The sequence below is a fragment of the Salvia splendens genome, chromosome 1, assembly GCF_004379255.2.
Source record: "Salvia splendens isolate huo1 chromosome 1, SspV2, whole genome shotgun sequence".
Taxonomy (NCBI): domain Eukaryota; kingdom Viridiplantae; phylum Streptophyta; class Magnoliopsida; order Lamiales; family Lamiaceae; genus Salvia; species Salvia splendens.
The window spans coordinates 32169182-32180174 of record NC_056032.1 but is presented as its reverse complement, the minus strand read 5'-3'; the positions used below and the strand labels follow the sequence as shown (position 1 = coordinate 32180174).

At 39.1% G+C, this 10993-nt stretch overlaps 3 protein-coding genes across 5 annotated transcripts; 2 read left to right on the top strand and 1 right to left on the bottom strand.

Moving 5' to 3' along the window:
- Positions 1 to 302: 302 nt before the first annotated feature.
- Positions 303 to 3125, top strand: LOC121798296 (rop guanine nucleotide exchange factor 7-like). Its single transcript, XM_042197223.1, has 7 exons — positions 303 to 1052; positions 1135 to 1251; positions 1321 to 1475; positions 1575 to 1649; positions 1741 to 2031; positions 2095 to 2454; positions 2542 to 3125. Exons 1-7 carry the CDS (start codon positions 662 to 664, stop codon positions 2962 to 2964), a joined length of 1812 nt encoding a protein of 603 aa, XP_042053157.1. The 5' UTR covers positions 303 to 661; the 3' UTR covers positions 2965 to 3125.
- Positions 3126 to 3458: 333 nt separating this feature from the next.
- LOC121804406 lies at positions 3459 to 4117 on the top strand. The gene has a single exon (XM_042203936.1). It carries the CDS (start codon positions 3574 to 3576, stop codon positions 3988 to 3990), a length of 417 nt encoding a protein of 138 aa, XP_042059870.1. The 5' UTR covers positions 3459 to 3573; the 3' UTR covers positions 3991 to 4117.
- Positions 4118 to 6019: 1902 nt separating this feature from the next.
- Positions 6020 to 7988, bottom strand: LOC121798279. Of its 3 annotated transcripts, XM_042197202.1 has the most exons (6): positions 7527 to 7978; positions 7134 to 7215; positions 6822 to 6976; positions 6524 to 6587; positions 6349 to 6390; positions 6020 to 6264 (listed from the first exon to the last, which is right to left on the bottom strand). In XM_042197202.1, the coding sequence occupies exons 1-5, from the start codon at positions 7641 to 7643 to the stop codon at positions 6374 to 6376; spliced, it is 435 nt and encodes a 144-aa protein (XP_042053136.1). In that variant the 5' UTR covers positions 7644 to 7978; the 3' UTR covers positions 6020 to 6264; positions 6349 to 6373. The 3 variants fall into 3 exon arrangements, 2 of the variants coding, with proteins under 2 accessions (XP_042053136.1, XP_042053144.1); XR_006050038.1 differs by having other exon boundaries at positions 6349 to 6587; positions 7527 to 7982; XM_042197210.1 differs by lacking the exons at positions 6020 to 6264; positions 6349 to 6390 and having other exon boundaries at positions 6547 to 6682; positions 7527 to 7988.
- Positions 7989 to 10993: the final 3005 nt, after the last annotated feature.

The following is a 10993-nucleotide window of genomic DNA, read 5'->3' as shown; positions in this document are numbered from 1 at the left end:
AGTAGTACATCTAAAATTATCAATTAATTTAATATTACTAATCTAAAAATTCAAAATGCTAGTAATTTGTTTTCTTGATATTTCCAAATAACGTACATATACTTTATTCCTAACTCGATCAATATGATACGCCGAGATTCTACTGAATCTACCAAACAAAATTAATGTCAAAATTGCGTTTTGATTTTGTTGCAAGTGAAAAAATCGGTTGTCTTCACTAGTCCATGATGAACTGAAACTGTCAGCAAACATGATTTTTGTCACCAAGTAATCCTCACATTTGTCTTGTGCCATGTGATGCAACCCCCAAAAATAAAATAAAATTAAAAAATACTCCATAAAATATCATGTTAAGTCAAATGTTTTACATCAATGATAATTTACCTTTATATTTTGCAATGATTTTATGAGAGCCCTTGTTGAAGCAAAGCGAAACAATGAAAGGGTAAAACGCATTGTTTAAGCAAAAAAAAAGGAGCAGCATTTAGATTCAGGAGCCTCGCTGCCTCCTCTTCTCGTGAACGCTTTTGCTAATCATTCTCCATAAAAACCTCTCCTATCATCTCTATAGACATCATTCTTATTCCCACTCCTTCACCTTTTTATTGTTTTATAAGCTTTTACCACTTCCAAAAATGGCGGAAACCGAATCTGCCACCTTATGGATAGAGCTCTCTCCTACCAAGATGAGATATTGAAGCAGCCCTCTTCTACATTGTCGCATTGGGTGTCGAAATCTGTCAAATTCTTGAAAAACAAAGCTACAAATTCGAGCAAAAGGTATCATTTTGATGGAATGGTAGTGAACAACTCTGTGTATTGTGATTACATCGAGGAGAAAATGGAGGTGTTGATGAATGAAGAAGATGAGAATAAGTGTAGTAAAGTCGGAGAGTTGAAGGATTTGAATGAAGAAGAAAGCGGTTCTAGCTCTGAATTTTTGGCCTCTGTGTGTGATGAAAATAGTAGCACTGAACAATCATCTTCGCCATCTCTGAAGGAGCCGAATTTGGATAAGAGGAAATTAGTTAAACAAGGATCCTGTGTTTCAGGTTATGTTCTTTTTAGTATCACATTTTATTGTCATCTTCTTCTTCAACATATATTGAATTGTGTGTGTGTGTGTGTGTGTAGAGAGTGAGATGATGAAAGAAAGATTTGCAAAACTGCTGCTTGGTGAAGACATGTCTGGTTGTGGCAATGGGGTTTGCACTGCTCTGGCTATATCAAATGCTATTACCAATCTCTGTGGTATGAATGTTTGTTTGAATCTAACTGTCTATGAAAATTCTGTTTCTGATTGTGTGTCTGTCTCCTTAGCTACACTTTTTGGTCAAATTTGGAGACTAGAGCCTCTGCAGTCGGAGAAGAAACTCATGTGGCGAAGAGAAATGGAGTGGATTCTATGTGTTAGTGATCAGATTGTGGAATTGGTACCTTCTTGGCAGACATTCCCCGATGGTACCAAACTTGAGGTGACTGATGATTCTTGAATCTCTTCATCTTGTAGTAAATGATCCTAGTTTTTGAAATCGATATATTGAAGTCGGATGACTTTTCCAATTATGTGTTAGGTCATGACTTCCAGACCGCGGGTGGATTTGTACGTTAACCTCCCTGCATTGCGTAAATTGGACAACATGCTACTCGTGAGATACTTGAATCTTCCTCATAGACTACTACTACTACTACCTCTTGCTAATGTTATAGTAATTCTGATTTTTTCCTTCTTTTTGATAGGAAATATTGGAGAGTTTTGAGGGGTCAGATTTTTGGTATGTTGAGCAAGGTATCCTAGCCTCCGAGGGCGATGGAACGACATCCTTCCGCAAGCCCCTCCCTAATCAACAAGACAAATGGTGGCTCCCCGTTCCCCGAGTCCCACCTGGTGGCCTCAGCCAAGATTCTAGAAGGATGTTGCAGCACAGGCGCGACTCCACAAACCAGATCCATAAAGCTGCAATGGCTATCAACAATGCTGCACTGGCTGAAATGGATGTACCTGATTCATATCTAGAATCTCTTCCAAAGGTAAGAAAATTAAGATATACTACATGATTAAAATAAATAGAAATGACCCTTTTCTTTGAACAGAATGGGAAGGCAAGCTTAGGGGATGTGATCCACAGATACATCAGCAGTGATCAGTTCTCGCCCGAGTGTTTGCTGGACTGCCTGGACTTGTCATCCGAGCACCACGCCACAGAGGTCGCCAACAGATTGGAGGCCACCATTCACGTGTGGCGGAGGAAGATGAGCTCAAAGCCATTACACGGCAGCACACAGAGATCCAATTCAAGATCATCATGGGAAATGGCTAAGGATTTTGTTAGTGATGCTGACAGACGAGTGTTGCTTGCAGGGAGGGCAGAGAGCCTCCTCCTCTGCTTGAAACTGAGGTTTCCTGGCCTGCCTCAGACCACTCTAGACATGTGCAAAATCCAATACAACAAGGTTAGTTAGTTAGTTATTTAAATGTATGCATCAAGACATGTGTTGTTGTTGTTGCTGATGGAATTAGTGTTGATTGTCGTTATCTAGGATGTGGGAAAATCCATATTAGAGAGCTACTCAAGAGTTCTTGAGAGCCTAGCATTCAACATCGTGGCACGTATAGATGATCTATTATATGTGGATGACTTGTCTAAGCATTCGGATCAGCTCATCTCCATCTCTAAAGTTGGTGTGATCACTAACAAGAATGTGGGGTTCAAGGCAACCTATGCACCTCTGAACTTCTCATCACCTTCGCCGCTCATCAGCACCCCTGCCAAGGGAGAGAGAACGGTGCCTCACACCGAGAGAAGAAAGCTCCCACTTGGTGGATTTGGAGTGAAGAAGATTTTGACAGATTATCTTAGCATTGATGGTAAAGGGAAGGAGATGAGCGGCATGGAGCGATCGGATTCATTTTCGAGCACCACACGAGAGATATCTTCTTCTCCGTCTCTTGAATATTTTTGAGGTTTGATTGAGTCCTAATTAGTTCCTTCATGTCATGGTTCTTTGACAAAGTTTATATATATTCACTTTTTTTTATGTAAATGGGGAGAAATACTAGTTTTTTGGAGTTGGATATTTTGTATATTTATGTTTTTATTGTATCAAGATTTCTTTCCACATTACATGAACCTGGTTGTGCTAGCCAAAGGATATCATGCTACGCCTTAAAACACTAGAATGGATAGATCAAATATTAATCAAGTTACATTCAACTTGTCGTTGTAGTATAGTGGTAAGTATTCCCGCCCGTCACCCGGGTTAGCAACGGCGTTTGTTTTTATTTTTTTTCTGTTACAATTTTTATAGTAAAATAAAAATGTGGTAGTTAGGTTACTAGAGAGAAACCAATTTTGAGCTGGGTAGTTGAGTCACCCAAATACCCACACACAATTCAACACCAATGCAATTCAAACAAACCATAATCATTCAATGCTTACTCACTTACTTACTGCTTCTCACTTTCCTCTATTCAAATTTCACACCACCCAACCCTCCTCTTCTATAAATTAAAAACCCCATGAAATCTCATCCGACATCAAAACTCACCCACATTTCCATTTTACAAAAGCAATGTCTCTTCTCTTCAAGGTTGTTTGTCTCGTGGCCTTGCTCCTCGCCGCTGCAGGCCTCGGCACCGAGGGCGCAGGTGGCGCGTGCGGCAAACTGTCCCCGGACAAAGTGGCCGTGCTGCTGGCGCCCTGCGCAGTCCCGGGGCGCGACCCGAAGGCCGTGGTGTCGAGCAGCTGCTGCCTCGAAGTGAAGAGGATTGGGGGGAATCCAAAATGCCTCTGTGCCGTCCTACTCTCGGCCACGGCCAAGGCCTCCGGTGTCAAACCCGTCGTGGCCATCACCATCCCAAAACGTTGCCGTATTGCTAACCGCCCCGTCGGCTTCAAGTGTGGACGTAAGAGCATCCGCAGCGGTGCTCTTGCCGCTGGCACGGCGCTGCTCGATGCATCGAGCACGTTCGTGCCGCTGAGCAGCTGACCTAGCGTCACCGGATTGGCCAATGGCAAAGCCGTTGGCATTTTCGTTTTTTTTAAATCAGATTTAATTAAAAAAATCCAAATTAAATAAAAAAAATATTTTCCCACTTCCCAATAAATTATATCTGTTTTCTACCCACTTTTAATTTATTTTTCAATTTTTTTCCCAAAATTCACATTTTTATCTATAAATACCCCCACTTCCACACAAAAAATTTCCCACCACACTACACAATTTTCATTTAAATTCTCTCATCTTCTCTGATCAATTCTCAATCTTTCACTATTACAAAAAAAATATCCGGCTCCGGCGATCACCCCTCCGACTTCCGCGGTTGGAACCACGAATGGTTCGGCTCACAACCATTCCCTAGTCCGGAAACGCAATTTTCGGCCTCTCCTCAAATCCAAGGTTCTTAAGTTCCGGGTGGCTACCGGCCTTACCCGGTGGACGACCAAGATGCCCCCGATATGCGATACGGGTGGGCACCCGAACCCAGATCGGGAGGGAGCGGCGGCTCTCAAACTCCTCCTCTTCCTACTCCAACTCCTCGTGGTGTCCGCACCCAGTACACTCCGACGGAGATGGATCAATTATTCAAATCATATTTGATTATCTCCGAAGATTCGGAGGTTGGCACGAACCAAAGCGGGGATAGATTTTGGTGGCGCGTCTCTCGCGGGTACAATGAAAACCGTTCGGCTGGAACCATCGAGCGCAATGAGAGTATGGTGCGCAATGCCGTATTCAGAGCCAACGAAGAAATCTAAAAGTTCCAGGGGTATGGTGTGCAATGTCATCAGTGCCGCCTTGGCGACCTACCAATCCCTAAATTACAAACCGTTCAAGCACCTCAAAGTTTAGCAGGAGGTGCGTGTGCATCCGAAGTATAGGGGAGGAGGCGTATCATCCTCCTCCAGCTCCTCCAGCAAACGGTCGAGGTCGGTATCCCTATCCGACGCCGGCGAAGGTGAGGTGGCTAGCCAGCTCGCCGGAGCTAAGTGGGTAACCCCGACGCTGGCCCGAGCAGTTCCCAACGCCGGCCGCAAGGAAGGAAGAAGGCGACGGCCAACCGCCGTCTCGCCACGACTCCATCCGTCCCCGCTCCCGCTCCCTTTGTGCCACCTCAACCCCTCACCAACTCGTTGTGGAACCTTTTGGCCCAACTCAATTTGGCCGATAGGTCAAATATGACCCCCGAGCAACTTGATTCACATTTGACAATGATACGGGATCTCCGAAGAACATTGGGATAGGGTCGGAGGAATAGTCTTTCACGGGGGTATTTTTTAGCCTTTAATTATGTATTTTTTATTTTTTAGGATTTTAATTAAGTATTTTTATTTTTTAGGATTTTAATTATGTAATTTTTAATTTTTAGGATTTTAAGTTGGTAATTTTTATTTTTTAGGATTTAATTATGTAATTTTTATATTTTAATGTATTTTTAGTAATTGAAGTACTTAAATTAAATAATGGAATGGTGAGACCCTTGAGCATATCTTTGCGGAAGAGCATGGATGTGGGTGTTGTGCTATTGGGGAAGAGCAAATAGTAAAAAAGTAATAAAAGTGGGTCCGGGCCCACATCCGTGCTCTTGCCAAAGAACACGGATGTGGATGCTCTAAGTAGTCATGATTACAGATTTAAGATTATGGATGTGATTAAATGATTACTAATTCCCAATACAAAGACATAACGTTATCAATACAACATGTAAATTTAAATATCAACAGAAACACTTATATCAATAGTCTTATGTTGATATAATTATATTTTTGTATTGATAATTTTAATATACAAAATTGAGATTCTGATTTGAAAATTAATTAGCATTTTAATGTGAACCATTGAGAGTTTGAAACTATATATATGGTTAATTTGTTTAATATTATTTGTATGTGTTTGGTTTTGCAGCTTACAGCTTGCCTTGAAATGGAGTCGATAATTGCATAATCGGATCATTATGTATGACTGGGAGTTTATAATTACTTGTGTAATTGCTACTTTGTGTTACTAATATAACAAATAATTGAACTTCCTCTTTCATTATCTTGCACATCACAAAAAGGATAAATTATAGTACTCCACTACTACAATATGAGATTTATGTATATATAGTTCCCCGATCAAGAAGAGGGAACAAATGAAGTTTACTCAGCTACAGTTACAAAATATTGACTGTGGCTAAGAGAGGCTGCCGTTTTGATTTAATAACTGTCACTAAACATCTGGTTTCTTCATTATATGGAGCACTGCTTAATATATTTATGCCTGCAGAGAAGACCAAAAATAAAGTTATTGTCATACAGAGGTTGCAATCATCTATCAAGAATGAGTTATAGTATGATTATTTACCTTAATAAGTACATCTATTTAGGTCTTAATAGTAAAGAGACCCTGCCCAAAAAAATAGTCAATATGATGCATTCATAACATAAATTTAGAACATTCCATCAATGGATTCTATCTTATTCTTAAATACTAGATTGCATAATTTTTTTTATCACATCACGCAAAATAAACGACGCACCCTGCCACCAATTCCCTCGTGAAGCACTGCCCAAGTCGTCTTCTCCTCCGTTATCTTTGTTGAACTGACGTCAAACAATGTTCAATGCATTAGATTATGGGATTGCAATGCCACAATAAAGAGAAAGGCCCATGGAAGTAAACTGCAACACAATTTCAGCTGTCGAAAATTTGGGAGATCATTTTAAGCTTTGAATCATTTCTCACAGCAACAATAGTTTGATCTAGTTAGCCACTCTCAAAATAGAAGAGACATCAACAACAAAATACTAATTCAGGTAGTGAGCATGGTTACTCACACTAGTCCCGGGATTCTGAGCAGACTCGGGGCGAGAATAAACATCTTGACCACCGTAGTATATCGAGGAGCTGTAGTGAAAGGGCTGCACCTTCTCATCCGTATAATAAGAGACGTCGTCCTTCCTCTGGTTTTGCCCTCCTACAGCATTTCTATCTGGATTTAAATTCACATAAGTCAAGTCACATTAAACTAAAATCTTTTCAATACCAGCCAGCTGCATGTGTAAAGCTTTCACAAACAAAGCAGTGGCATAAATTGTGATTAAATCATCACCTAAAGTGATTCATTAGGAATATATATATATATATACCTGCAACACCATTCTTTGCAGTCCAATTTGGATTTCCAGATATAATCTTCTTCTCTGTTCCAGAATACTCTTGCCCCACAACCTACACATATGATCATAAATCATAATCATGATGCAAATCAATGTCTGAAAACTAAGTAAAATCATGACAAGTATTTTTCCTCTTCAAAATCAAGAAATCTCCAACATCCACCTTTTCCTTGTATGTTTGAACCAAAAGGGGTGTGAACACAAACTCAATAGTTAGTTCCCAATTTGAAACAGATAGGAAATTCATTACAAACACAAAGTGGCATGCAATGCAAAAACACATAACAATCTAATAAAAACAAACCATAAAAAATCTAAAATTGGTCCGAATTGAAGAGAGAAGTGTGAGACAAATTTGATCACCTTTGGAGGCGGCGGAAACATGGTACCAAAAATCCCAGAAGAAGAAGAAGAAGAAGAATCCTTGGCCCCAAAGAGATCAGAGGCAAGTGAAGAGCTGGTTTGCTTTCCTCCTTCCATTTCCTCTCTGTTTCAATCTTGATCTCAAATTGAGAAAACCCTCCACTATTATATACAAGAAGCAAACGTAACTGCCCACAATCTTTCCCCACAAACAAACAGAAGCCAGAAGAAAAAGCGAAATCGGTTGCGAAAAAGGGAAAACAAAAAAGCCAAATAAATAAAATAAAATAAAAATAAATAAAATAAACGAAATGGGCAATGAAGGAAAAAACAGAGCAAGGCACGTGAATGTCTCTCTGGTCTGATGGAAAATAAATAGTATTAATTAAAATTGAAATGAAAATAATAGAATAGTTAATTGAAAGGAATTGTGTTGTGTGTATCTTCATCGCCGACGTTGTAGTCTGCAATTAATTTAATCATAAAAGAAGTCTCCTTTCGGTTAAAAATGAAAATTCAGTTTATGTATTCAGTTTCAGTTACTCATCGTGGTTGTAGTGTAACGAGATTGCGGCACGTGGCAAAGACAATGCCAGATGTGGGTCCGGTACGGTTATTCCAACTCCCAGCCTTTCACTGCCACGAATACCCAGTGGATAATAACGATTACTCATTTTATTTTTTGATTTTATGTTTTTACCTCTAACTTCTCATCGTACTGTCGCTTTCTTGCAAACACAGTTCTGACAGTTTTATCGGATTCACACTATTTATTTATTTAATTGTCCACTTTGGTTTTGTTAAAATGTAAAATAAAGTGGAGTAAAAAAATTAGTGAAAATTAATAAGGGACAGTTAAAAATGGTAAAATTGGACAATTAATGGAGGACAAAGAGAGTATATTTTAGTTCAACGGTTCGACATTAAAAATTAGTTCTGCCTATATCACAACCCGAATATTACATTACTAGAGAAGCACCATATGATATGGTTCAGTGTATGTGGTCGAATACTGCATTTTTGCGAAACAACCACCGAAAGGCAATGGATTTATCGACGGTTATCTTGTTGTAATTTGTTGCAAGCATTGACTGCTATAACAAAGGACACTATTGGCATCAAATATTGGAAAATACATTAAATTTTATCTCTTTATCTTGTCGGTCAAAGCATACCGATTTGGTCTTCTTCAATCCCCCTCTATCCCATGTTATCGAGAGCGTTTCTTTTTGGAAAAAATTTTATTAAGATTATATATACTTAATATGAAATTAATCTAAAATAAATGGATGATTAGAGACATGGATAATACACTAAACAATTAATACTAAAAAGTAGAAAATGGGAAAAGAGAGATAGGAGATGAGAATGAAATATTAAACATGAAGACTAAAATCTCTTAAAACTAAAAATGGCAAAAAGTTCAAAAATAGTGGAAAATACCTCAAATATAATTTTTGTAGTTCACTCTTTATTCTATTAGTATTTCTAGATTAATTACATACTCACAAATCTGTGAAGATGCCCCTAGTTTTTTCTCATAAATTTGTCTGCTGTAGATTGTTTATAGCTAGGTTCATCAAGGAGAGCAATATAAATCTCTTATTATTTGGGTGTTGGGATATGAATTATGGGAGTACATATCATATGATACTAATATTTGTCTCTCACAAATAGTGAGCATAAATACCAAACATGTATAGACAATATTTTGATCTCTATTTTGTTTTTTCCTATCAATTACTTTCGTGCATACTTAGATATCATTAACATAGAGTTGAAAATATATGGATGATAGTATTTAGAAAGCGATTGACGGATGATTCATTTGAAATTGCAACTTTATTAATATTGAATTGAATTTCTACCGGTAACCATTCTTAAACGTAGAATCATTCTTAAACGTAGAACAAATGACAAACGGAGGTCGTTAGATCTTTTAATCCAATGGTGTTGATTTGCACAACAACTTCCCATTACAACCAAAACTATTATTAATGGGTGAATGCAGATAAGTGAAAAAATAAAGCATGCATGGACTCTTCTTCGTTTCATTCATTCTTCCATCAACATGTGAGTTTTTTCACATGTTGAGTCCGGAATGTCGTGAAAACATAGTCTAATATGTATGATTTTTAATCTTGACCGTCATTTTTTCCTCATCCAATGAATAAAATATGTAGAGTTCTAGGTTCTACACTTAAGAATGGTTCTATCTTTAACGCAACCCTATATATATATATATATATATATGTCCCATATGTATAGAGAGAGTGAGATGAAATCTAAATTCTAAACTAGAAGAAACGGTGGGATTGGAGAAAATCTTATCCCCAAAGGAAAGTAGGATTTTGAAGATGTTTGGCTTTGAACATTCGGTAAGGTTCGATGAATTTCGGCAGCAAAGAACAAATATTTGGATAACCTTTTTTGGAATGAATTTCATTGGACATACATATTTCAATTTGTTTAATGATGGATCCGCGAATTTTCGACGGTAGTGAAGAATGCTGATCACGACACAGAGATTTTACGTGGTTCGATTTACTGAGGTAAATCTACGTCCACGGGAAGAAATGAGGGCAGAGTTGTATTGCTTGATCTGTTTTCTTACAGCTTACAATACAGACTTGCTATTTTGTATTTTATCTCTAGAAAGCGAGAGAGTCTAACCCTATCTATCTGATCTAGGTTCTATTTATACAAAGGACCAAGATCGTGGCATGCAGCACCATTTGCTAGGTAGTGGATGTCGTGGAGATCGTGGCGTCCTTGCATGGGTCCACTATCCTGCATGAGTTAATGACTGCTTGACACCACTAAATAGATCGTGGGTGTAACGGAAGTCGTGGAGATCCTGCATGAGTCCACTATCTCCTAGTTCGGTCGAATACTAAGACCGAACTGCTGAATTATTGCCGAGCAGCTTTTGCCGATCTGAGAGTAGAGCTTGATGCCGACCTGAGAGCAGAGTTTGATTGGTTGGCTTTTACCGAGCTGTAGGCTGGGGCCGAACTCTTTGGTTGTGCCGAACTGAACTCTTTAGTCATGCCGGACTGATACTCTTTAGTCATGCCGAACTGATACTCTTTCTTGGGTTTTAGGCTGATGGGCTTTGCTGCTGTTGGGCTTGTTTAGTACGTACTCCATCACTACCCCCCCCGAAAAGTGAAGTGAATCACTTCGGCATTCTGGATAAAGGTACGGGGTAAGTTGATGTTTGTCCTCGGTCTGATGAAGTGAACTCTTCTTTGACCGGACTTGGCTTTGGTCTGATGAAATAAACATCTTTGACCGGACTCGTCTTTGGGCTGATGAAATAAACATCTTTGACTGGACTCGTCTTTGGTCCTAATTTGGCGAGTTTTATCGCTCGGATCGGACTTTCCGTTGTCCTAATTTGGGGATCGGACTTTCCCTTGTCCTAATTCGGCGAGTTTTATCGCGTGGATCGGACTTTCCCTTGT

Coding starts and splice junctions, on each gene's coding strand:
- LOC121798296 (XM_042197223.1), top strand. CDS start 662: ATGGATAGAGCTCTCTCCTACCAAGATGAGATATTGAAGCAGCCCTCT. Junction 1,650..1,740: donor AATTGGACAACATGCTACTC/GTGAGATACTTG, acceptor TCTTTTTGATAG/GAAATATTGGAGAGTTTTGA. Junction 2,455..2,541: donor GCAAAATCCAATACAACAAG/GTTAGTTAGTTA, acceptor GTCGTTATCTAG/GATGTGGGAAAATCCATATT.
- LOC121804406 (XM_042203936.1), top strand. CDS start 3,574: ATGTCTCTTCTCTTCAAGGTTGTTTGTCTCGTGGCCTTGCTCCTCGCC.
- LOC121798279 (XM_042197202.1), bottom strand. CDS start 7,643: ATGGAAGGAGGAAAGCAAACCAGCTCTTCACTTGCCTCTGATCTCTTT. Junction 7,216..7,526: donor TGTTTCCGCCGCCTCCAAAG/GTGATCAAATTT, acceptor TCATATGTGTAG/GTTGTGGGGCAAGAGTATTC. Junction 6,588..6,821: donor CTCAGAATCCCGGGACTAGT/GTGAGTAACCAT, acceptor GTTTGACGTCAG/TTCAACAAAGATAACGGAGG.